At 51.0% G+C, this 22,997-nt stretch overlaps 8 protein-coding genes across 8 annotated transcripts; 4 read left to right on the top strand and 4 right to left on the bottom strand.

The window, feature by feature from the left end:
• Window positions 1–33: 33 nt before the first annotated feature.
• P170DRAFT_400433 (uncharacterized protein) lies at window positions 34–2,283 on the bottom strand. Its single transcript, XM_024846328.1, has 4 exons — window positions 1,975–2,283; window positions 1,187–1,917; window positions 739–1,137; window positions 34–682 (listed from the first exon to the last, which is right to left on the bottom strand). Exons 1-4 carry the CDS (start codon window positions 2,132–2,134, stop codon window positions 50–52), a joined length of 1,923 nt encoding a protein of 640 aa, XP_024706825.1. The 5' UTR covers window positions 2,135–2,283; the 3' UTR covers window positions 34–49.
• Window positions 2,284–3,373: 1,090 nt separating this feature from the next.
• P170DRAFT_352162 (uncharacterized protein) lies at window positions 3,374–5,798 on the bottom strand (the record flags this gene model as incomplete). Its single annotated transcript, XM_024843907.1, has 4 exons — window positions 3,374–3,728; window positions 3,791–3,842; window positions 3,900–4,097; window positions 4,154–5,798. 4 exons carry the CDS (start codon window positions 5,796–5,798, stop codon window positions 3,374–3,376), a joined length of 2,250 nt encoding a protein of 749 aa, XP_024706824.1.
• Window positions 5,799–8,052: 2,254 nt separating this feature from the next.
• P170DRAFT_443720 (uncharacterized protein) lies at window positions 8,053–9,266 on the top strand (the record flags this gene model as incomplete). Its single annotated transcript, XM_024850577.1, has 4 exons — window positions 8,053–8,135; window positions 8,187–8,649; window positions 8,703–8,897; window positions 8,967–9,266. The coding sequence occupies 4 exons, from the start codon at window positions 8,053–8,055 to the stop codon at window positions 9,264–9,266; spliced, it is 1,041 nt and encodes a 346-aa protein (XP_024706823.1).
• Window positions 9,267–12,348: 3,082 nt separating this feature from the next.
• On the top strand, window positions 12,349–14,034 carry P170DRAFT_376043 (acyl-CoA dehydrogenase family protein). Its single transcript, XM_024845344.1, has 3 exons — window positions 12,349–12,711; window positions 12,765–13,741; window positions 13,809–14,034. Exons 1-3 carry the CDS (start codon window positions 12,525–12,527, stop codon window positions 13,968–13,970), a joined length of 1,326 nt encoding a protein of 441 aa, XP_024706822.1. The 5' UTR covers window positions 12,349–12,524; the 3' UTR covers window positions 13,971–14,034.
• A 1,067-nt stretch (window positions 14,035–15,101) lies between these two features.
• GbpA lies at window positions 15,102–18,549 on the top strand. Its single transcript, XM_024845343.1, has 3 exons — window positions 15,102–15,565; window positions 15,626–17,275; window positions 17,341–18,549. Exons 1-3 carry the CDS (start codon window positions 15,118–15,120, stop codon window positions 18,129–18,131), a joined length of 2,889 nt encoding a protein of 962 aa, XP_024706821.1. The 5' UTR covers window positions 15,102–15,117; the 3' UTR covers window positions 18,132–18,549.
• Window positions 18,185–18,560, bottom strand: P170DRAFT_80549 (uncharacterized protein). The gene has a single exon (XM_024855393.1). The coding sequence runs from the start codon at window positions 18,445–18,447 to the stop codon at window positions 18,238–18,240; it is 210 nt and encodes a 69-aa protein (XP_024706820.1). The 5' UTR covers window positions 18,448–18,560; the 3' UTR covers window positions 18,185–18,237.
• Window positions 18,561–18,698: 138 nt separating this feature from the next.
• On the bottom strand, window positions 18,699–20,323 carry P170DRAFT_506516 (Zn(II)2Cys6 transcription factor; the record flags this gene model as incomplete). Its single annotated transcript, XM_024854401.1, has 3 exons — window positions 19,721–20,323; window positions 19,600–19,640; window positions 18,699–19,550 (listed from the first exon to the last, which is right to left on the bottom strand). Exons 1-3 carry the CDS (start codon window positions 20,292–20,294, stop codon window positions 18,699–18,701), a joined length of 1,467 nt encoding a protein of 488 aa, XP_024706819.1. The 5' UTR covers window positions 20,295–20,323.
• Window positions 20,324–20,730: 407 nt separating this feature from the next.
• P170DRAFT_487532 (MFS transporter) lies at window positions 20,731–22,334 on the top strand. The gene is made up of 5 exons (XM_024853955.1): window positions 20,731–20,925; window positions 20,978–20,992; window positions 21,041–21,442; window positions 21,496–21,852; window positions 21,928–22,334. Exons 1-5 carry the CDS (start codon window positions 20,740–20,742, stop codon window positions 22,261–22,263), a joined length of 1,296 nt encoding a protein of 431 aa, XP_024706818.1. The 5' UTR covers window positions 20,731–20,739; the 3' UTR covers window positions 22,264–22,334.
• Window positions 22,335–22,997: the final 663 nt, after the last annotated feature.

Raw genomic sequence — 22,997 nt, 5'->3', positions numbered from 1 at the left:
CGACAAGGATCAAGATAGCTGCCGAAACAGCCACGGGCTTTATTATTCCCTACGGATCAAGCACAGTCAAGATATCACCATACTCCCCAAACCACCAAACAAGAATGCCTTGATCAGGCAATAACGACCAAGATCCCGCCCCACTGTGGTCCACCAGTTCACAGTCAGTCACTCCGCTTCGGATATCCAGAACGCGCTTAATACCGCGGGGAGACCATCCAAGTTTAACACCCAGTCGGATACGGCCTTCCTCTGTGGTATTTTGGTCCCAACGGACCTGTCCCAGCGCCTCTACACGCCCATCGTGATAAGAAAGTAAAAGCCCCAAACAATGTCGGCTAAGATTACCTGACCTCCTGAAGACTTGGACTCTTTCCACGCCTTCTAACGGCGCGCTTGTCAGATACCACTGCGGGACTGGGCCCCTTGCATGAGAGGGAGTTTGTGGTAGTTCCAAAGGGGAACTCATAAGTGGCTCTACTGGAGCTGGAGTGCGATGTAATTCATTACATGTCACACCAAGCTCTAGAATCTGCTCGTACCCCGGTTCGAGCCCGTCATGGATTATTCCGGTAACAGCACCGTCGCCTTCCCTGACTAAGGAGTGGTATTGGTAGTGGTGGGACTCTTTAGGTGGAATCTGAGGCCCGAAGGTAATCGTCTTTCCGAGAGAAGATTGTAGCTTTGAGGGTCAGCATACAGGGCGATACAAAAAGTGAAGGGCAAAGGTGTACATACAACGAGAATGGGATGGGCTTCCGCATTCCCCTTCTTCTTCCGAATCCACGCACCGAAGATATTTTCGTTTCGGCTGAAGGGGTAGTAGATCCAGTATTTTTCGGGGCTGTGGATCCAGGCAGTCACTTCATCATATTTCGATGGAATGATCGAATCAATGAACTCTGTGAACTTCTTCGATTTCCCCGAGAACCCGTGAATGCCGAGCATCCGTCCACCGGCACAGCAAATTAACAGGCCTTGAAGTTCTGAGTCGAACTGTACATGCTCTAAGACACCGTTCATGCCCTCTTGGTAGAAATTCCACGGATTAAACTTCGGAAGAACGGGAGAGGACCATAACCTGAGTCCCGAAGATGAGTTATTCGGCAGCAGCTTAATTCCAGTTACAAAGATGGCCTAAGATGTGTCAGTGTCTGTGTGTAATTCGGTCCTAAGGAACTTATACATTGCGTTTTACTTTGATCTCACAATGGGGGTCCTTGACTTCGAGGATCCGGTACCTTCGAGATCCATCCGGTGATGCTTCTGAGTCGGAGCTTGTGAACTGTATCCCTCGAATACCCACGGAATCGACGGAAAGAACAACCGTCTTCACCTCATGAGGTAAGTTGATGCGGTACTGCGTAGTCTCAGTTGATTGTGACAGCGGCTCAGTGCTAAGGTTTGCCAGGTATGAATTGCCTTGATAGTTCACCTTGGACACCCAGAGATCTTGTTGAAGGTTGAGCCGTTCAGAGCCGGGTCCAGGGCCCGCCCGCACCAGGCTCATCAATCGACGGGTTTGGCCAAGGACAATTAAGAACCAACAGGGTGTGATGCGCTCGGCGATCATGAGGGTAAGCTCAGTGGGTAGGCGGTTGAGTAGGTCCTGGCGAAAGGTGCCCTGCAAGAGATTCCTCGCATGCCTTGACAGAAGACCTTCCATCGTCGTCGCTACTTCGCTGGAGTCTACATCTTGAATCGGCTCATCGAGGTGCTCCAGATCATCCAAGATTGTTGTTGCGTCCTCAAGCCGGCGAAACTCTTTTTCGGTAGGTACGTCAGAGCGCCCATAACTAGGCTTGAAAATGTCGAAGCAGGCGCGGTGATACCAGACGCCAGGGATCGGGTCACAGTCCAAACAGACATCACAGTCCGAGTCACAGTCGGGAGCTGTAAACAAGTGGTTGTTCAAATCTGGGTTCTGTTAGATGCATACTCGATGGAATTATAATGGTGGGTGGAACCATGTACCAAGAATAGCCGACCCAGGTTCTGGCTGTTGTCTGCACAGAAGACAAAACGACTTCCCGATATGAATTTTATCCTCATTTTCCTCGTCTCCCTCGTCATCATCAGATTCCCTGAGTTCATATTCATCAGAGCTTCCGATCTCGTCTTCATCGGAGTTCATGATCTAAAGTGGTGCCCGGCCGTTAGGCTTGGCTGTGTGAAACTGCGTCGATCGCTGGTGGTTCCAATACCGTGCAATATTTATGCGAGGGGGCTGGGCGCCAGGGTCAAAGTTAATTCAAGAGAATTGTAGAAGTGAACTTGTTAGTGGGAGTGCGAGTAGGCAAAGTAAAGTGGGAAAATCCAATGGAAGGTTGCGAGGATAACAAAGAAATAAATAGTAATTGCGTTCGGGCTAAATGTGGCTGACTAAGCTACTTCGTGTGCTAACTATGAACAGGCGCTTACTTTCCCCACGTATGGGGTTCGTGCACTAATATCAGCCTCTTAGGTGGGGGTGTAGTTATCGTGGGTAGAAAAGGTTGGCACAGTTCGAGGTTTCTTAGTTCAATCTGCCTGCGCTGAGCGTTGTCGATCAGTGAAGCTCCAGATTAGTTTATTTCTTTAAAAAATATCTATGCCAGGCTTGGCATAAATTCGGTTAATTACCAGGTAGATAATAGCTATAACATAATGCAGTGTCCTAATGGCAGCTATTACGGCAGTGCAGGACTACCGAAGGTTCTTTCAGATTATCTAGGGTCTTCACAGACTAATTAAGATAGGCCTTTGCCGGTATGGGTCCAGCAGAAGGCAGTAAGTGGGCAGCGGAAGGCAACAGTAGGCAGAAAGAATGCACATTAGTAACAGGTTTCAGAAAACGCTCACCTATTCGAAAACTCCACGATAAAAAGGGTTAGGGCGGTTGGAAGTCCTACTACTCCGGAGTAGCCTGAAGCTCTGTGATCTATGGGGCATATTTCTGACCAGACCAAATTAATGCTTGACTATTTAAAACTATATAAAGCAAATCTCTTCTCAACTACCTCAATGGATACAAGTTGGCCACGGTTTCGCTGCCATGCCATGTCATTGTGGGCTGTTGCGAAACTTGTAAACCCTTCCCATAAACGACTAATTATGTATGATTGTTTGACAGATTGCCGGATGGTCAATACAGTGTGGATTTGTCGCCACATACCACTGCATAACATTCCACTGTATGTAGTAATATAAAATCATGATATATTACCATTACCAGCACAACAATCCCTTGGGCGCATCGCCAACAGACCCGGGTAAACACTCAACGAACTGTTCTCGGACTAAACACGAGAATGTTAGCTTCACCTCAAACCCAAGAAACAATACACCCTAGACTTCCAGAGAAGAATCAAGGTTGTCGGAACATGGGAGAAAACTAACCTGTCGGCTGCCCAAACATAACCACCATATCATCATGCTCAGTCGGATACTCCATCTCGTCCAAACAGACAAACCCATACCAAGAGACCTCTGGATCTGCCACCGGCGCAGCATACTTTGCTTCTTTTATTCGGACTCCCCATTCGCCTCTCTGATCCAGCCTTTCGAACTCGTCCATGTTTTTCACCCCGAAGCTGACGCACTTCCACAGTCGGAACTGGTGGAAGAAGGCGACGATTTGTATCTTCGTGCCGCGTTGCACGACTTGGATGCGTGTGATGTTGGCGTCCCAGTGTTTCATGGTGGAGATGAGTTTGCGGCGTCGGGAGATGTAGAAGTGGGTTGCGACACTAGGTGGGATAATGATTGTTAGTCTAGGTGCGATGAAGAGTGGAGGGAGGGTGATGCGCACGTATCAAAGATGACTTTGAAGCCTGTGATGGATTCTTGGAATTTTTGCAGGTCTAAAGAAGACGAAAGTTAGTTCTATTGAAAGAGGACTGGGAGGTGATGCTTCTCACCAGGGAGGGATTCGAATTTGATTCTTCGTATCGTGGGTTTGTGTTGAACCGCTTCGAGCACATCAGAGACCTTGGCTTCGAGGTCGCTGCTGGCAAGCCCTCGAGCGATAGTCATAGTGAGGTCCTCCTGGGGTAATCGATGGAGGTGGAGGATGGTGTTGTCCAAGACTGATAGTCCGATGGCTAACTGTCCCGGTCCTGTGTTCAACAAGCGTTAGGTTGATCTGCGAATTTTTAACTCTTTTTCGACTCACCTATGTTGATGCGATCTGTAATCGAACCCCAGTCGGATTCAACCACAACTCGCAGGCTCTCTGACAGGATGGTTTTGCCGTATGGGTTTATCGTGGTGTCCGGCTCGTGTGCCTGCTCGATCACTGACGCCAGACTCTCTCCGAACTCAAGATGCCGCGCGCCCTGACCTCCTGACTCTCGGGGTTGACGCTCTAGGATTACGTATGAGGTGATCGGGTATGTTTTGGGGGACGTTTCACCGGGGCTGGGAACTATGTCGACGAGCAGCGAGTGCAATAAAGTGCGCGACTCGGGGTGATCAAAGTATAGGAAGACCGAACGCATTTGACCGTCTTCGAAGATCTGCAGGAACAGGCCGGGAGAGCCATCCCCTGCGTCCAAGAGTGTATACAGCACAGGGGTGCTGTTTCCGAGAGTGTGAGATACCTGGTGCATTTTCTTCATGTGTGGAGGTGTCGAGATAAAGAGGCGGAGTCCACGGTGAGCTCGACGACTGTTGGGTCCTGTAGTCACTGTGCCTGTTTTCTTCAACAGGCGGACGCGGCATTGGCCGATTGGCTTTGCTGGAAACTCGATAGGCTTGTCATGGTTGATATAATGACAAGACTTGATAGCATCGTCGAAGACAATCTCCTCGTCCTCCCCAGCAACCATGTCTTTGTCAGCTAAGACAAGATGATTGACCATTTCCCAGATGTGTTTGAAGTTGTCCTCAGCAAATTTGACTTCCAAAAGTAGACCATGACGAAGCTTGACGAGCATCGACAGTCTGCTCACATCCCATTCGATGGACTTCCATGTTGGCCCTTGTTTCCGATCGGATTGAATGGTGGTGTGAACCAAGGGTGTTTGGCTAGCGATCACACCCAAGGTTTGCCAGCTGGACCGAGTTCTGACAATTGACAACATACAAGGAAAGGTATGTGCAAGTGAGTATTCCTCCTGTGCAAAAAGTGTAACATGGACGAACTCGCTGCCGTAGCAGAAGAGGTCGTCAGTGTCGCCATATGCGAGGGGAATGCTCCATGCTGCCAGTCGTTGATCGTCAAGAATGGCTGCATCGTAGGCCGTGACTGGTGGGTAGGAAACCCAAAGAGATCTGTCAATGTCAAGTAAAGAAGCCAAGCCCGTGCCTCCTAGAAGTGCAGCTTCTAACCGCTGCTTGTACGGGCGCAGATACCGAAGGACGCAGCGGTACTGATCGAGCAGAGCACCTCGGGGAGTAGTTTTGACGCGAGGGTCGTGGGCCATGATTTTGAAATCGTCTTGATCGATTATTTCATGGCAGATCCACCAGGCTTTACCAAGGTCAGTCACCCCTTGCCCTCCATCTGCTGAGAAAAAATCTTCTTCTTCTCCCGGCACAAAGTTTGATCCACCCGAGGCTTGGGCACGCATTAGAGCAGCTCTCCCTTGAATTGCCCACCAGATGGCTGCTCTCAGCCATTCATCCAGTGTAATTTCTTCAACTGCTTTAATAGTCTCGACATATGGCTGAAAGAGAGCATTAAAGTGCTCTTGGATTGCTGTGTTGGTAGCCGTGTCACTCGAATTGGCGCTTCTCTCCGAGGGCCGAAAAGGGGATGTAGTTTTGGGGCGCGGCTCAATCCAAAGGGGTCGGGGGACGGTAGTCGGTGAGGGCATCGCAAGCGGTTGGGACGTGGATCGGACGGGCGGAGGGAGGGCTCTGTACTGGGTTGCAGGATGATCATCATAACCCGCAGATGAAGTCAATAGTGGCACTGTGGTGAGGCTGTATGAAAACTCACGAACTACTCGGACAGCCTCAGCCTGGTGCAGGACGGGCAGTTCATTTGGTCTATAGGCGGGCGGCTGCTCAGGACTAGCTCTCCCTCTGTCACTTGGAGCGGTTGCTCCCAGAAAGTCTCTGACCTGCTCTTCTGCATCTGGTAGCTGAGCGCTCTCCTGGCTATCAGATCGGCGAATCCAGTCAGTAAATCGTGGCTTGATTACCCGTTTGTCCATGTTGGCCTTCTGTCTTCAAAGAATTAGGGATTGGTGACAAGGGAAGTAGGACACGATGGAATAAAATTCTATCTCGAGTTGTAGGATGTATTTATATCAGTCGTATAGCTGAGAGAGGGGAGAATATCTTTGTCATAGATGCTCACATAGAGTAGTCGCTCTCATGTCTCAGTATGAAGCGTTCTAATTGCCGAGCCCTACCGTCAGACCTTCCACGCCAATATCATGTCTCACTCTATATGGCAGGGATATATCCCAGGGTAGCTTTATCTATCTAGCTGTGTGGCCAGTGGACGGCACGGCGTGGAAGCCCATAGGCCCTTTAGTTCATGTCCTCTCCGCATTAAATTGCAGATATTTTAAGATTGCCCTAGTTTAGACGGGTGTAATATTTCGACAACATCGACTACATTAGTACGTGTATTGCTTAGATGGCCGTACGCGCTATCATGGCGCTCGGGAAGACAGATGGGGGGACGATCCAAATTCCATCTCACTTTTCCCATCTTTTGAAAAATGGGAACATGGTCATCGTAAGCAAGGCCTACGGCGCAAAATTGAAATGTTGCAGCCAGCATCGGATCCTGGTTACTGAACCACTACCGAAATGCCCCGTCTTATGGCGCAACACCCCAAGACTAGGCCTTTCTGTTTCGCCACGAATCCGGCATAGTAGCCCTCATTTGTGGAATTTACTGTATGATCATGGCGCTATCTGACCAACCCGTACCGCACAATAACACAACTATCCCAGAGCTTTATCCTCGGATATGCACCACTAGGGTGTAGGGCGTACCTAGCAGTAAAATTTACATAGGCGCCGGTAGACTGGGCCTGATCTAAATATAGTGTGCACGGTGACCTCCTATGTCAAAAAAGAATCAGTGACGTAGAAGATGGCCCGTCGGAGACATTATCGCGGAAGCGACCTCCGATGCCTTGATTACTTGACATTTCCATCCCATAGACTTTGCCTTCTCAATCCGTCGCCGTTTGAGACTTGGAGCCGGGCAAGGACGCAGAGGTGACATTGAATATGATGCTCCACGAGGTATGTTTCATCCTGGAACCCTTGTCACATTTGCCGGCTCATTGGTGGGTGTGGTTTGTCGTTCTCCACTGAACCAGCCAGCCATCAACTATCTTGATCCACTACTTGCCACGGGTCCACGGTTTAAGCCGACGTTGCGAGCGAGCTAGAACGGTAAGGGCCCTACCAGGGCACACTTGGGTTCGATCACTATTATTAGAGCTCAGTCAACCTTTTTTTGTCGTGGAATTTGTAGCGTTACATTGTTCCTACTATTTTGGGAGACATGAATTTAAATGCCATGAAAACAATGTATAAATGCGCAACCCGAGCCGAGGCATCCAAACATTGTAGAATATTTTGAATCCTGCAGGAATTCAGACTAATCCATACGATCGACAACGTCTATTGAACTCTCTCGCAGTGAAAAGGCGACCAATTTGAGACATCCCAGCTGAACTAGTCCTTTCTGACATTCTTGCTTAGTGCGTGAAAATTCTAACACTCGGGGAAGCATCTTTTCGGCTATCGTTGTCGCATTCCCGGCTCTGTCCTACTCTTTTTTTTTTTTTTTTTTTTTTTTTTTTAAATGATACTACATAGAAGTTAGAGATTGCAACTTGTTCGAATATCCGAGAAGCCGATTTTGAAACCCCGAAAAAAAAAATGTCTCTCCCTGTGGCCAGGAAGTCGGCGATCCATGGTTCAATGCTTCCAGACCCACCGATTAACGGATTTCCTTTTTCTTCGTCTTTGTGCCAGGTTTAAATATTCAACGGCCTCCTGTTGATCAAGAGCGACTTCACACCAGCTCGCGCAAAAGGGAGCGTTTCCTCAGCAGTCGACTTTCCACCGGGCAGCCGTCTATAGAAACATATCGTCATGTTTAAACCCAGAACAACAGGAGAGTGGTTATTCTGCGGTGTTCTCATAATCCAGGCCGTAATTGTCTTGAGCTTGGAAACGTACGTCCAACCGTTCAACATATCCCATACCACATTGTCTGACTATCCCAGATTCACTCTTGTGCAATGGTCATCATGGGTGCATCCCAACATAATCCAGGTAACCATTTCGTACATCACGCCCCTCAACCTGGGCATTCTCATGTTTGCTTGTGTTTATTTAACCGCCCTCGGTCTCGACGCAATTTACCATAAAAATGATGTACTTCTTTTGGCGATTTGCGCGAGTAACACCTGCGGCCTGGTCTACTCGGCCATGCAGTATAGAAACATTCGACAAACCATCCATCGTCTGCCTCTATCATTTGACGGTCTTAATCAGCCGTTTGTGGATTTAGATCGGGATATTTGGCCCGCAGTAAAGCCGGCCCAGCTCGCGGCACCGATAATCATCGGACTTTGTACACTCTTATTATGGCCTTTGGCATATCAGCTGCATTGTCAGTTCGCGTGGGAGCTCTACAGATCTATCCATGGGAACACGAATATGAAGCAGCGATTTCGAGCCTACGAAGTAGGGCACTCTTCCTCCGTTGGCAAATACCCGATAGCTAACACTGTCATCAGATTTACATTGTTCTCCTCAAAGTCGATTTCTACTTCATCGTCGGCTTCATTCTGCAGTACAACCTCATCGATGTCCATTTTGACGAGCCTGAGTACTCTCTCACCATGGCTCTTATACCGGTCACCCTGATTGTCATGGTGTCAGGGATATACTTCGCTCGATCGGAGCGGATGATTCCCATGCTTTGTGTCACCGTAAGTAAACTACTTCCCTGCAAGCAGGCTCTTGAATTGTTAATAACAACCTACCTCTCCCTACAACAGGCCTGCTACCTCGGAATGATCGCCTATCTTCTAAGCCGAATCATCATCCTATGTGGGAATGGCCTTCGCGCAAGAACGGCTGGCAAGGATATGATGATACTGTTTGCTTCTGTTGCGCTGGCCCTCACAACTCTCACTATTGTGTCTGTGATCCGATGCATGCTAAACTTTGATCGAGGGTTGAAACATGTGCTGAAGCCGAAGGCTCTATCACCTCGTGGATCATATGTATCGCAGCATCTGTCGGAGCATCCGCCTTCGCCTGTTCATTCGGCACATTCGAGGATGTCAATCGATTAGAATTGGCTTTTCAATGTTTGTCTTACTTCTTTTTCCTTTTTAGATATAGATACATCGCCATGCCATTTTTAAATCAGGCGTTCTGTTTAATGTTTAATTGGATTCAAATTCGAACCACAAGAGATAGATTGATTTCATTTTGCCGATTTTAGAAATTGGAGACGTCTGGCTTTATCTGTTCCTTACAGATATATTAGCTCTGTTGTCAGCCAAACTGATTTACTAACTTCCTACTGGGAACAATATGTAAGGTTTTCCTTAAGAAGGCCCTAGGAGAAACCCAGAAATTAAAAATTTTACGTTCCCGTGGGAATTTTCCCAGCAGCTTATTAGCCCAATTAAACGGCTACACAAAAAGATGGGAACAGGTAACCGTTCCAGCAAACAAACCATATTTGAAATAAAGAACCCTCGCCACCTGTTTCTTCACTAACGCTGCTGACACTTCTTTCAGATCAGGGGTCCTCCATTGCCTCGTGGTGATTCCCCATGTAGTGAGAGGCAAGACTGCCGAGTAGGTCCACTGGCCCCGATTTTCCTCACTGGGACCCACTAGATCTAAATCGCCAAGTCACGAATCAAACATCGTGCTATATTTGTTTCGGTGTCCACGGTCGGGGCTAGTCCCTCTTTAACCATAACTGGAGGCAACTGGATTTACTGGCCAGGAAAGATCGTCCTTTCTGGGTAGGCGCTAAACCCGTTTACAGTGACAAGTTTGAGGTCCTCGGAGAAAGCTGGATACCCACTAGTTCAATGAGGAATATCCATCGGGCAACCTGATATGGTCTGATAATTTGGCAATTTTTGATACCTGTCTTCTTCCTCCAAGCAGTTAAATGAACGAAGCGAGGACGCTCAGATAAAAAAACAAACAAGAACACTGCGATCGAAAAGACGAAACGCCGACACAATGCACATCCACAGACCCCGAGGTGCTGCTTTCAGGCCACACAAAGAATGGCTCGTAAAATGCGCCGGACGACATCACGCTTCTTCTTGTTGTTCCCGAGATTCTGGAGCGACGGGTCTGGCTTCACCAGAGTGACACTGGAAACGACATTAATGTTGCTTGGCGACGAGGATTCGGGATCTAGATGTAGCTGTCAGACGGTGTTCGACTCCAGTGCGTGGCAAGAGAATCGCTCGTACCGTAGCTAGGTGGAGATGCCTCTTTGTCCGCTTGTTTGTATTTCATCAAATCGTTGTATTCCTCCCACGACAAATAGGTTCCCGCGCCCTTCAGGGAGTATTCGGCGATGAGCTCATACGGTAGGGTTACTGATGTGCAGTAGTCCTCTGAGATTGATTAGCTTGGCTGTGGATATGAAATTCACAGGAACTTGACTTACTATGATTTTCTCCCCCGTAAGATGTTCCGCGCACGATGAACTCGACGCCATTTGGGCTTTTGACTTTCTCCGAGACTACAAACATCGTGGCTGGAGAAAAGGATGTCTAGGCAGGCGTGTTTCCGTCAATGGGGAGGGAAAGGTAGCGAGCACCATTGCGCAGGCAGCAGTTCCTAGTTATATATTTTGACCTATACTCCATTCTTGACGTAATATCTGCGTAGAAGAGGACATTCCGCCGGAGGAGTGTGCACGTTCTCCGGGGTCATTCAAGGTTTTATATCCCATCGGCGTGTCTTTCCTGGCCACTGACATCACGAGGCGGAGGCACGCTCCACCACACCTGATTGTCTGGCCACTTTGACCTAGAAGTTAATTCTTGAAATGACAGGTGATGGCTACGATGTTGCATTGCGAGAGATAATATTGACGGTAGACCATTTGAAAGGCGGAAGTACCAAATGCCGAGCATGCCCGACAGATTTCCGCAGAGACCCGTCATTAAAGACAATGTAGGGGTTCAGGGCCAAATCGAATTGGAAAGTAGCCTTGCGCATGGTGGAAAAGACGGGAACACAGAATAAGCGCGAGAGCCGAGAGGGCTAGATCGTAGAAGAATGAAATATCGCAACAGAATATTGTCACAGGGAGATGTCTCGGATCACCAAATCAACCAAGCGGAACACCAGGCCGCCGATGATCAAATGAGCACACCATGCTTCTCCCCTATGCTCGGCTCTGGTCAGAGTCTAGTCAGTATTCATGGTGCGAGGACATTGACATGGGAAAGGGTTCAAATACCATCGTGAATGGGATCAATACCTGCGATGTATTGACCAGTAAATAGGTCCGGTGGTTTGCATATTTGAGGTGTTGGTATTTCCACTTGAGCCAAAGAGAATTATCCAGAGAGCAGCGATGAGTAGGAGGTGGAGATGCATTGCGGTGACTTGGTAAAGAGGGGCGAGCAATGTTGTTATGAGCCGTTTTCTCTTAGATCGTGAACTTTATGTTAAAGTGTGCGGGGGATGAGGGAGGAGCAAAACAATTTAAATCTTTCCATCATTCAACACCCCTGTAGTAAAGCATGCCAATAGATTGGCCTAGGCTGGATCACAAATTCTTGTTAACAAATCGGCGTCAAGAGTCAAAGGACACTTTCATCCGGGCCAAGTAGGATGAAGAAAGGTAAAAACGTAGGCTCTCGGCGGATCCGACCTTCAGCCTTAATTTCCTTATTGTGTTTAAAAGGTTTTCCTAGGCTTGAGGGCCAACTTCTCCATTGTATTGATAAGGTTTCTTCGGGGACACCGAAGCAGGTAAAGAGCACTGAACAAGTGTTGGTGACATGTGATGATATATATATATCTGCTGTTGACTCCTGGAACTCGGATTGCTTATCAAGCGAGAAATATTTCGCAAAATTCGCTGCACTCAGTCATTGCTCTTGGGGTCATGAGGAACTCGAACTTTCTAAATTTGAAATAAACCCCGATACCTACTCCTAGTTTACGCATGAAGAAGTATGGCATCCCATCCATCCGCCGAGACCCGACCGACTATACTCTCTATTGCCTATTTAGGAAGGAGAGCTGACACGATCGCACTTTTGGCCTTAATAATCATGCATTAACAAGTCCCGATTTTAAGTCGGACCTCCATTGACTTTCCACACTCCATATTAACACCTTACGAGTATACCAAACTCCATCCCGCATCATACACACCAAGTCGTCGGCCTACCTGCCGCGCCGGATAAAGACGTGATCGACGCAGCCGAGATCCGAAGCCGAAATGCGGGGAAGCTATACGGAGCAAGGGGGAGCATATCACGACAACATGAAACGACGACTGTCGCAATGCATCCTTCCCCACAAGACCTGTGATCGAGGACAGCAGACCCACGATGAACTTCGACCTGCCACCAGATGTCACCCGGTTTCTCGAGTCCTTAGACTCGTTCATCAATGCGGAGATCCTGCCTCTTCAGCATGCAGATGACAACGATCGCTTCTTTGACCATCGTCGTGAATTCGCGCGGACGGACTGGGGAAATGGCGGGCTTCCGAAGCCGGAGTGGGAGGACCTTTTGAGTATGTATCCTCTCGAATCGGTCGCGTCAGGTCAAGTGTCTAATTCCTCTCAGCGAAAGCCCGCACCCTCGCAGACAAAGCAGGCTTCTATCGTTTCGCCCTGCCGAGCATCTACGGCGGCCAGTCCCATCCCCAAACTAATCTCTGCATGGCAGCCATCCGCTACTATCTTGCATCTCACCCGACCTACGGCGGCGGACTGGGACTAGCAAACGACCTACAGAACGAACACAGCGTGGTGGGCAACTTTCCGGACATCCTGATGATCCACCATTTCGGATCGGAGGAACAGCGACGCCTGATCCCGCTGCGTCTGGAAGGAAAGTTCCGAGCGACCTTTGGACTGACCGAGCCTGGCCATGGAAGCGACGCGACATTCATGGAAACGGTCGCACGACGCGTCCCGGGCGGGTTTGAGATCTCGGGATCGAAGAAGTGGCAGACAGGTGCGCATGCTTGTACGCATTTCATTATTTTCGCGCGCACCTCGGGGAAAGAGGGCTCTGGTCGCGGCATCACGGCGTTCTTGGTCCCGAGGGAGACGCAGGGCGTGAGGGTCGTGAGTTACGAGTGGACGATGAATATGCCGACCGATCATGCGACGGTCGTTCTGGATGGGGCTTTCGTGGCAGAAGAGGCTGTGCTGGGAGCTGTGGATGAGGGGCTGGCGATCGCGCAGACGTTCGTGCATGAGAATAGACTGCGACAGGCGGCTAGCTCGTGTGGTGCGGCCAGGTTCTGTCTTGATCGCAGCGTCGAGCGAGCGAAAAGCAGGCGGATCTGGGGCGGAAAGAGTCTCTCGGAAAATCAGGCGATTCAGTTCCCGGTCGTGGAGTTGGCGACGCAGGTTGAGATGCTCAGGCTGCTGATTCTCAAGACGGGAGTGGATATGGATCGGGTCGCAGGGGAGGCGGAGAGAGAGGGGAAGAGGCCCTGGGTGGAGATCGAGAGGCAGCTGAGCCATCAGGTCGCGATGTGTAATTTTTGGGCTAATAGATTGGTTTGCCAGGCGGCGGATCGGGCGATTCAGGTATTTTCCGGTCTTTCTCACTCTGTTCATTGGGGCAGCTGGCGAGAGGCGGTGCTAACGCGGGCAGATCCACGGGGGAGATGGCTACTCGCGCCATTACCCATTCGAACACATTTATCGCCATTTCAGACGGTATCGCATTACGGAGGGGTCGGAGGAAATTCAGGTGAGGAAGATTGCGGGGTTTTTGTTCGGATTTAGAGAGAGCGACAGGCAGCAGAAGCTGTGAATTCCCTCAAGTGGATAGGAGTCCCGGGGCGTCTTGGCTGGCAGGAGGGGCTGGTCGCTCTCTGGTGATGCTAACAGATTGTGACTCATATTGCGGTGAGAAGTGGGCATCGGCCTGCTTTTACCTGGGAATAGGAAAATAGCAGATCCGAGGAAAGCGACGAGGCGAGACTGATTCTAGCGAGGCGATGACTGATCACCGACTGTTTAGAGGAAGAGTGAGGTCATCGTCTTCCGAACAATGCATTGTGCAGCGCCAGTGCAACCTAATCATAACTAGTAGCTAGTTAATGCCTCATTAATGGCATTAATGACATTCAGGGGGTTAATAATCAGGGCCACCAGACGCCCTGGCTGTCATGTCCAATGGAATCCGGGGATGACACCAGAACACATTGCAGCCGATGATAGGGCAGCCATGCCCAACCACACAATGAACAACAGCACATCCGTGCCTGACTAACTCTTCGCCTAATGCGCTGGGTAAAAATAGATCCACGCTGCTGGAGTCCCTGGCAGAGCAGCCTGCTCGGTCCGGCTCTGCCCTGATCTGAAACGACTGGCACAGACCCGTTTCATCGGGGCCCTGTCCATCGTGGCAGCGTTTCAGACTCGAGGCCTCACTAGCTGCCCAGATCAGGCAAGTAAAATCATGTGAATTTCTGGATCATGATCGAATCATGGTCTACGCTCCTCGACCTAATTCACTAGTCACCAACGGTGCGAGCCGGCTTGGTTAGGCGGATATGGCGGCCCACAAGTAGCGGTGAAATAGCATCACGCCTACCTGTCGCCTCGTCATAGGCCTACCCTAATCCAATCCGGCGAAATTCCCCCCTCTGATGATGGTCGCCCATTTCGTGCCTCACGAGGAAACGATGCTGTTGCCGGCCTTCTCAGTGCCGTGGCTCAATCGGTGGTTTGGTCCGTCATTGCCAGCTGGATGGAATACGCGTCGATAAATAATGGATGGTCGGAACTCGACTTGGGAGAGGATAGAAATTCTCCTATCTATTATTCTCCCTTACTTGGACGTACATTAACATCCACCTGAAAGCTCAAAGCTCTTGACTCTCTGTTGTTCTCTTTCTTCCCCCGCCTTCGGAGAAAGAAAGACAAGAACAGCCCGCCACTTCACCGTCTCCCTTATGCTCTCTGTTCTCCTTGATTTCCTTGCGCAATTTTGTCCTTGTCGCCGCTGTCAGAGCATGGATTGCTCCATCGCCAGACAATCCCGCTTCCCATTCTTCTTTCCCAGTATCTGGTCGTCTCGACGGTCGCAACCGGATTCGACCGCCTCGGCGTCGACGCAGACGCAGACTCAGACTCAGACTCAGACTCCGACGCCTGCAGCCCAGGCAGTCCCTAAAATGGGGCTCAGCTCGACGTTACAGAGACGTTCGACTGAGCGTGAGCGGTCAAATCGCGATGCCGCCAGAAAGGATGTCACGGACGGCATCGAGAGGCTCGTCGGTTTAGACAACGTGAAGCGCCAATTGAATGGCGTGCAGAGTTATGTGCAGATTTGTCGTCGACATGGCCGCGATCCTCGCAGCGAGTGGTACAATATCGCCATGCAGGGTAACCCCGGTACAGGTATGCTTTGGCTATGAACTTCCCCAGCAGTCCCTTGAGGGCGGTTGCTAACGAGACCAGGCAAGAGCATCGTCGCCCGGATATACGCCAAGATGCTCTATTCGATCGGTATCGCGGATGCAGAAACCGTGAAGGAGACCTCGGGCTTGGAACTGGCTTCCAAGGGCCCTGAGGGAACCCAGAAACTCATCCAGGAGATCGTCGACGCCGCTCCCTCTGCTCAGACCGCCGGTGTCATGATTGTCGACAACCCCCAAATGCTCGATACCTCGACCGACAATGCGTCTGCCGAGCAGACTCTCTCCTACATGGTCGAGGCCATGGCGCGGCCTACCAGCCGTGTCGTTGTCGTCTTCACCGGCTATCCGGACCACATTGCAGCGTTCCTGCGCGATCACCCTCGCATCCAGCGTCTCACCTGCAGCACGCTAAACTTCTCCGATTTTGAACGCCCCGAACTGTTGCAGCTACTGGGCCGTCGTATCACCGAGGAGTACCAGGGTCGCATGCAGGTCGAGGGGGGTCTCGAAGGCCCCTACATGCAGGTTGCCGCTCGTCGGCTGGCTCGAGGACACGGCAAGAAGGGCTTCACCAACGCCCATGCTGTTCGCGATCTCGTCGCCAACGTCGCCCGTCGTCAGGCTCAGTATCTGACCGACCAGACGGACGGCATGGACGAGGTCGACTACTTCTTCTTCTCTCGACAGGATCTCCTGGGTCCTAGTCCTGCGGATATCCGCATGCAGAGCGACGCCTGGCAGCAACTGCAGGGCCTCGTCGGACAAGAGGCCGTCAAGGCCACCGTGCGAGAAGTGTTTGACACGCTCGAGGAAAACTACACACGGGAGCTGCGCAACCAGCGCCGACTCCCCGTGCGGTTGAATCGCGTCTTCGCGGGCCCCCAGGGCACTGGCAAGTCCACGGCCGCGAAGCTGTATGTGCAGGTGTTGGCTGATCTGGGACTGCTGAACGAGGGAGAAGGTATTCTCTCCGCCTTTGGCTTCCATGAACACAAGCTGACAAGCACAGTGCCGGTCAAATCGCTCTTCGCGCTCGACAGCTCCCCCTCCGAGACGCTCATCATCGAAGTCGACAGCCTCGACGGCACCACCGTCGCTATCCCCCCTCGCTATTCTCAGGACGTGCTGGACACCCTGACGACCCAGTTGACTTCGCCTCGCGTCTGCACCGTGCTCATCGGTTCCACCTCCGCCGTCGAGTCGCTCCTCTCGCAGCTCAGCAAATCCACGGTAGGCAAATTCGAAGGCCAAGTCGTGCAATTCCACCGTCTTACCCGCGAGCAAATGGAGCAGCTCTTCCAGTCCAAGGTCGAGGACAATGATATCGACTCTACCCCTGAGGCCTTCCAGGCGGCCATGGATATTCTCGATAACGCGCGCATGCGTCGGGACTTTGACAATGCGCGTGCCATCGAGAGGCTCGTCGCGGTCGCTAATCATAACTTTGAAGAGCGACGCGCCAGGTCCTCCGAGCCAGTCGAGCGTGTCCTCCAGGCTGAGGACTTCCAGCCTGACTTGGTCGGCGGTCATACCGCATTGGCGTTCCGCGATGAGCTGCGCTACTCCATCGTCCCAGACGATATCATCTCCGTGTTGAAGAGATATCACAACGAGATGAAGGCCGCGTGGATCCAGGGCGTCGAGCCCAGCGCGAGAATCCCCTACGCTCTCGTCTTCAAGGGTGCTCCTGGTAAGTCTCCTCTCCTCCCCTCTTCCCCCTTGTCCCCTAGTGAACACCCACTAACCACTCCATAGGAACCGGCAAACGCACCGTCGCCCAGCACCTCGCCATCCTCTACTACAAGATGGGCGTTCTCGAGACCAGCGACATCGTCGAATGCTCCATCAGCGACCTCGTCCATTTCGTCGGCCAATCGCCTCGCGCGCGCTCCCAACTCGACCTCAGCCGCGGCAAGGTGCTCTTCATCGAAGACGCCCACCGCCTCGGCGACAGCGAGTCCACGCTCGCAGCCATGGACGAGCTCGTGTACCTGCTGCCCAAACACGCCGGCCAAACCGTCGTCATTCTGGCCGGCCCCGCCGCCGAAATGGACCATCTCCTCGCCAACCGTCCCCGGCTGGCTAGCCTCTTCCAGGAGGAAATCGTCTTCCGGAACCCCACGCCTCGCGAGTGTCTTCGTCTCCTGGACAGAAAGCTCGATGAGCAGGGTGTGCGAGGCCCGAGGACCTTCTTGATCGATCCGAAGGATCCAACCCATCGCGAGTTTACCCGCGCTGTCCAGATCCTGTCTATGTTCCCGTGCTGGAGCAATGAGCGGGACATGGATGTCTTGGTGCGCTGGATGGTCTCCGCGTGTATCAAGGATGTGCCGCTCGAGAACAACAACAATGAGAAGAGCGGCACTGCTCCGACCGATGTCAAGTTGGTCTTGACGGATGAACAGGCCATGAGCTGCATGATCAGGCTGTTTAATCTGAAGAGAGACCGCTTGCGGTTCAACCAGGATCCGAAGGCTAGGACCTTGCCGCGTATCCTCTCGCAGCCGAGATCTACCGAGAGAGGTGGTGTCAGGTTCCCTGTCTAGGGTGTATACTAACTAGCTCACTTCTCGCGAACTTGTGTTTGTGTTTGTGCTTTGTGATTCATGACTGATGATGGCGTTGTGGATGTGTGATTCTTTCTTATGTTTGCTATTTTTTATGTTGGACTGATGTCTCACCCAAGTCACTCTTTGACAATTTCCTTTGTATATGGTTTTGGTTTTTGACTGATGGCTTTGCATTCCGGATTTTGTTCTCAGATTGTTTAACTTGTGGTTTTTTAACGTTCTTCTGATCTGGATGTTCGTTGATCGAATACTCCACTCTCACTCTTTTCAAAGCCTTTCCTTTGTCTTTCATTTGTCCTGTTCGGCATTAGCATGGATGTTATGGCTTATTCTTGATTCTACTTCTTTATACTATATCAGACTGTCGAGAACCAGACTCGCGAACTAAATATTTATGACTAGCGGATTTGATATTATATTGCAATTATTATGTTATTTATTCTTATGTGCATCTCATCTCTTCAACTATTCACTGAATATGAATCAGACAAATTGCTTTCCAAAGCCTCCCCTCCCATCCTTATGGTTCCACCTAACTAGCAATCAAAGCAAAAGAACCGGAAACTCAACCCCCCTTATCCCCAACCGTAGGCTCTGTCCTTCCCGTCCATATTCAGAACCAGATCCATCACCCTCCCTCCCCCTCCACCACGCCCTTAAAAACCCCAAACTCTTCGTAAAGATATCGCTGCGCCACCGCTCATGCGTCTTCTTCAACTTCGTCGCAATAGCACCCCGATGCTCCTTCTGCACCGCGCAAAGTCCCACAATCACCACCGGCCAGCAGATGAATCCATCCGAGGGGGATTCCGGGAGATAAGACAGGTAGGTGATGAATTGTGTGACGAGAGATTGGATATACGGGTGCTTTATGGGGGTGGATGGGGCGACGGTGTACCGGAGGTAGATGAGACATGCGAGGCGGTAGAATTCGAATGTGATGCCGTCGCTGAGGGTTTCGGTATTCATGTCGGGGGTGGGTGAGAATGGGGGCTGGGTTGTTTGGAGTTGGGTTTCGGTGGCGAGGAGTTTGGAGCGGGTTTTGGGGTCGAGATCTCCGTCTGTATTTTGGCTATTCGGAGTGGTGGAGGAGAGTTGAGAGAGGAGTTTGGAGACCCGATAGACAACGAATAAGGCCTTTTGGGATGTCCCGAGGATGGCGCCCCCTTGCAGGTATTCCATTAGGCCTGGGGTGTCGAAGATCTGGCTCCCTTGGTGTAGGGAGAGGAGGGAGGAGTGGGAAAATGAGGTGAGAGAGAAGAGATAGCAGAACATTTCGAGGAGGAACTTGCGCAGTTCTGAGTTTCCAGGGACCGTGTGTAGACGCTGGGTGATTAGCGTGGCGGCGGCGTTGAGGTGTGGGATGAGGCGCTCTTGGGAGGTGTAGTTTTGAGTCTGTTTAGGTTAACCTACTGTTGTGCTATTCAAAAGGATGGCTGTATACCTCGTGTAAACAGAAGAGCAAGACGGCTAACAAATTGTGATCTGGAGTCAGGGTTACGGTCAGCACGTGCCTATCCCGTATAGACCCCTGGGTACAGCAAACAACGCGAGGGACAACCCACCTGAGACATCACCCGTAGGTCCCTGCATTCCAACGGCGTCTCTTAGCCCCTCCACCGCATTGCCATAAAACTCCACCGCCGCCGCCTGAACCCGCACATCGAACGGGTCATACTTGACCAAGTCCCCCGCCGCAACCATCAACACACAGTTCAAAATCAGTGGACTCTCCATCGTCTCGGGGAACAAATGCCCCAGGATCCGCGTGCGCCCCGTTCCAATGCGACTCGTCAGCCAGGTTGGTCCGAAATGCGAGAAATGAGTCAACAGGCGGCGCACGAGATCGTCACTTGGCGTTGCGAACACAGTCACCATGCCTGCCAACTCGGGCGGCAGACGACATCCCCCGTCTGCTAGGTTCTGACGACGTCTGGGCCGTCGAGTCTGAGGGGCCGTGCCTTTGTCGCTAGGGGACCCTCCCGGCCATGTGCAGGCGAGATTATTGCGCTGGCAGCCATTGCACACGGGGTGGGTTTCGTCGCATTTCTTCTTTCGTCGGCGGCATGAGCCGCAGCCTGTTTTGGAGCGGTGCTGGAGCCCCGAAGACTCGGAATGTAAACGTGGCAGTGGCGGCATGGCGGGGAGAACTTTTCGGGGGATGATTGCTGGTGAGTGGCGGAGGATCGCGAAGGGAAGCTGGAGATGCGGATGTTCCAGCGCGGCTGCTTATCGGGCCTGATGGGGTTTAGTGTATTTGTTATTAAGGCTTAGCGTGCTGGCTAAATAACCGGTTAAAGCAATTCGTGGGTCTGATTGGATTCTCCACTCTCATCCATTGTGGCATCACTCGCGCGGAATATCGCTGGATACACAATTCACAGAGTATCTGCGGAGTTCATTCTGGGCAATGGGTCCGTCCAGATTTGTGGCCTATGACTGAGATGTAATCATCTTTTTTACGAGCTAATTCTAGCTCCAGTGCACATGGGTCCTCGGCAGGTCGGATATATATTTGTTAGTACTCCCACGGAAACCTCTAGTCAAATGCTTTCATTTGACGAGGACATACCAAATTGCGAGCATGGGGATTGAAGCTCAAGAAGACATCCCTGACACTGGGTCAGCCACAAGGCTTCCCGAAACACCATGCGGAATTGACCCTACAGCTGCATCGCAGAAATGGAACCACCCGCGATCAAACATTTTCCGCGTCGGGACCACGTTCTGGTCTTTTCTCGTTATGGGAGCAAACGATGCTGCTTACGGTGTAAGTGCCTTTTGACAATCGGTCCTGGAAAGACAGACAGCTAATAAAATAGGCCCTGATTCCATACGTTAGCAATCCACCCTTCTCCAAGCCGAACGCGATCTAACAGCAACAGCTCGAAGAATACTACAACATCAGCTATATGGTTGTCTCTTGTGTTTTCCTCTCCCCCCTAGTGGGCTACGTTATCGCCGCCCTCGTCAATAACAAGCTTCACGAAACGGTAGGACAACGCGGTATCTCGCTCATCGCTCCGCCGTTCCGACTCGTCGCGTATATCCTCAGCTGCGTCCATCCGCCGTACCCTGTCCTTGTGGTTGCGTATATTTTCGCAGGAGTTGCGAACGGACTGGCAGAGGCAGCCTGGAATACATACCTCGGGAACATGGAGAATTCAAATGAGATATTGGGTCTGCTGCACGGTGTCTACGGACTCGGGGCAGTGATCAGTCCCTTGATCGCGACGAATATGATCACCAAGGCAGATGCGCCGTGGTATTACTTTTACTTTTTTATGGTATTCCCTCCTTCTTATTCCGATGACCAACCATAAGTGCTAACATGACACAGATTGGAATCTCCGTCATAGAAGGAATCGCCTGTCCCGTTTTCTTCTGGCAGTTCACGGGCGCAGCATTCAGGAAGGCCCATGCCGGAGCGGACGACGCAACCGGCGCAGGCCTGAAAGACGCGTTGTTCAAGCGCCCGGCTGCTCGGGTATCATGGATCTGTTCTTTCCTGCTCCTTCTCTACGTGGGCGTCGAGGTCTCGATTGGTGGGTGGATCGTCACCCTCATGAGAGATGTGCGAAATGCAGGTGCTTTTCCGAGCGGCATGACGGCCACGGGCTTTTGGTTGGGTATTACGTGTGGGAGGATGTTGTTGGGGTTTGTTACTGCGAGGATTGGGGAGAGAGTGGCTACTCCGGTATGTTTGGCGCCCTTCTAGTTCTTTTGGTTGCCTTGGTGGCATCTGTGGTGTGAGAGGTGCTAATTTAAGTAGATCTACATCGCTTGCTCTATCGCCTTCTCGTTAGTTCTTTGGCTGGTGCCCAATTTCTACGCATCCGCCGTAGCTGTCTCCATCGAGGGCTTCTTTCTAGGTCCCTTGTTTCCAGCTGTCGTGGTCGTTATGACAAAACTACTACCAAAGCATATGCATGTGACATGTATAGGATTCGTTGCTGCGTTTGGAGGTGCCGGTGCCGCGGTGCTGCCCTTCGTGGCGGGTGGCATTGCGCAGGGGTCAGAGGTGAAGTCTCTATTGCCGTTTATCTTTGCGGTGTCGGTGGGGATTTTGATTCTGTGGATGGGACTGCCGAGGTCGAAGAAGTCTTGATTAGAGTGACTGCTGTGAGATTGAAAGACCGAGCAAAGCGCGCAGTTCAGATTAGGTTAAGTGAAAACTGTCAGAAATTAGGAGTCAAAAATAGGAAGAGAAGATGACGAATTCTTCATGATTCACGCATGCCTGAGAGTGGTTTTATATTTTGGCACCAAATATTTAAATTATGCATGAGTCTTTGTGTTTCCAGAAAGGGGAGATTACTTGACCAGGATGTCTAGCCAACTGTGAAAGCAAGTCCAACATTATTCTTCGTAAGCAAAAAAGAGGAAAGAAATTATTTTTGTGGTCATTGCACCGTCTCTCATATGCCCATCATGATGTTATACTCAGCAGACGATTGAGAATCGTCAGTTTCAGACGACATGAGTAGCTTTTGAACTCTGACTCCTCTCTCCCCAAGCTCTTTAGCCAGAGAAATCGGCGTGGCACCTTGAGTGTCCCGCACATGAAGTGCAGCTCCGTGTTCAAGCAACATTTCCACTATGTCCTCGCTGTTCTCTTGGACCGCAACGAAAAGAGCCGACTGGCCTTTGCTGTTTTTCGTATTCACCTTTGCTCCGTATCGCAAAAGTATGCGGGTCAGAGAATGAGAGGATTTCTTCACAGCCATCATCAACGGTGTTCGACCGCGATCTAACTTCACGTTCGGGTCAGCACCATGGGTTAATAATAACTCGACCGTTGTGATGGATCCATAATCAACGGCCTCTTTGAGAGGTGTGTTT

Source organism: Aspergillus steynii (genome assembly GCF_002849105.1).
Source record: "Aspergillus steynii IBT 23096 chromosome Unknown P170scaffold_2, whole genome shotgun sequence".
In the NCBI taxonomy this organism is placed as follows: Eukaryota; Fungi; Ascomycota; class Eurotiomycetes; order Eurotiales; family Aspergillaceae; genus Aspergillus; species Aspergillus steynii.
This window is presented reverse-complemented; position numbering and strand designations above follow the sequence as displayed.

Coding starts and splice junctions, on each gene's coding strand:
- P170DRAFT_400433 (XM_024846328.1), bottom strand. CDS start 2,134: ATGAACTCCGATGAAGACGAGATCGGAAGCTCTGATGAATATGAACTC. Junction 1,138..1,186: donor AGATCAAAGTAAAACGCAAT/GTATAAGTTCCT, acceptor GACACATCTTAG/GCCATCTTTGTAACTGGAAT. Junction 683..738: donor AAGCCCATCCCATTCTCGTT/GTATGTACACCT, acceptor TGACCCTCAAAG/CTACAATCTTCTCTCGGAAA.
- P170DRAFT_376043 (XM_024845344.1), top strand. CDS start 12,525: ATGAACTTCGACCTGCCACCAGATGTCACCCGGTTTCTCGAGTCCTTA. Junction 12,712..12,764: donor GGAGTGGGAGGACCTTTTGA/GTATGTATCCTC, acceptor AATTCCTCTCAG/CGAAAGCCCGCACCCTCGCA. Junction 13,742..13,808: donor CGGCGGATCGGGCGATTCAG/GTATTTTCCGGT, acceptor TAACGCGGGCAG/ATCCACGGGGGAGATGGCTA.
- GbpA (XM_024845343.1), top strand. CDS start 15,118: ATGCTCTCTGTTCTCCTTGATTTCCTTGCGCAATTTTGTCCTTGTCGC. Junction 15,566..15,625: donor GCAGGGTAACCCCGGTACAG/GTATGCTTTGGC, acceptor TAACGAGACCAG/GCAAGAGCATCGTCGCCCGG. Junction 17,276..17,340: donor CGTCTTCAAGGGTGCTCCTG/GTAAGTCTCCTC, acceptor ACCACTCCATAG/GAACCGGCAAACGCACCGTC.
- P170DRAFT_80549 (XM_024855393.1), bottom strand. CDS start 18,447: ATGAAAGACAAAGGAAAGGCTTTGAAAAGAGTGAGAGTGGAGTATTCG.
- P170DRAFT_487532 (XM_024853955.1), top strand. CDS start 20,740: ATGGGGATTGAAGCTCAAGAAGACATCCCTGACACTGGGTCAGCCACA. Junction 21,443..21,495: donor ATTACTTTTACTTTTTTATG/GTATTCCCTCCT, acceptor AACATGACACAG/ATTGGAATCTCCGTCATAGA. Junction 21,853..21,927: donor GGGAGAGAGTGGCTACTCCG/GTATGTTTGGCG, acceptor TAATTTAAGTAG/ATCTACATCGCTTGCTCTAT.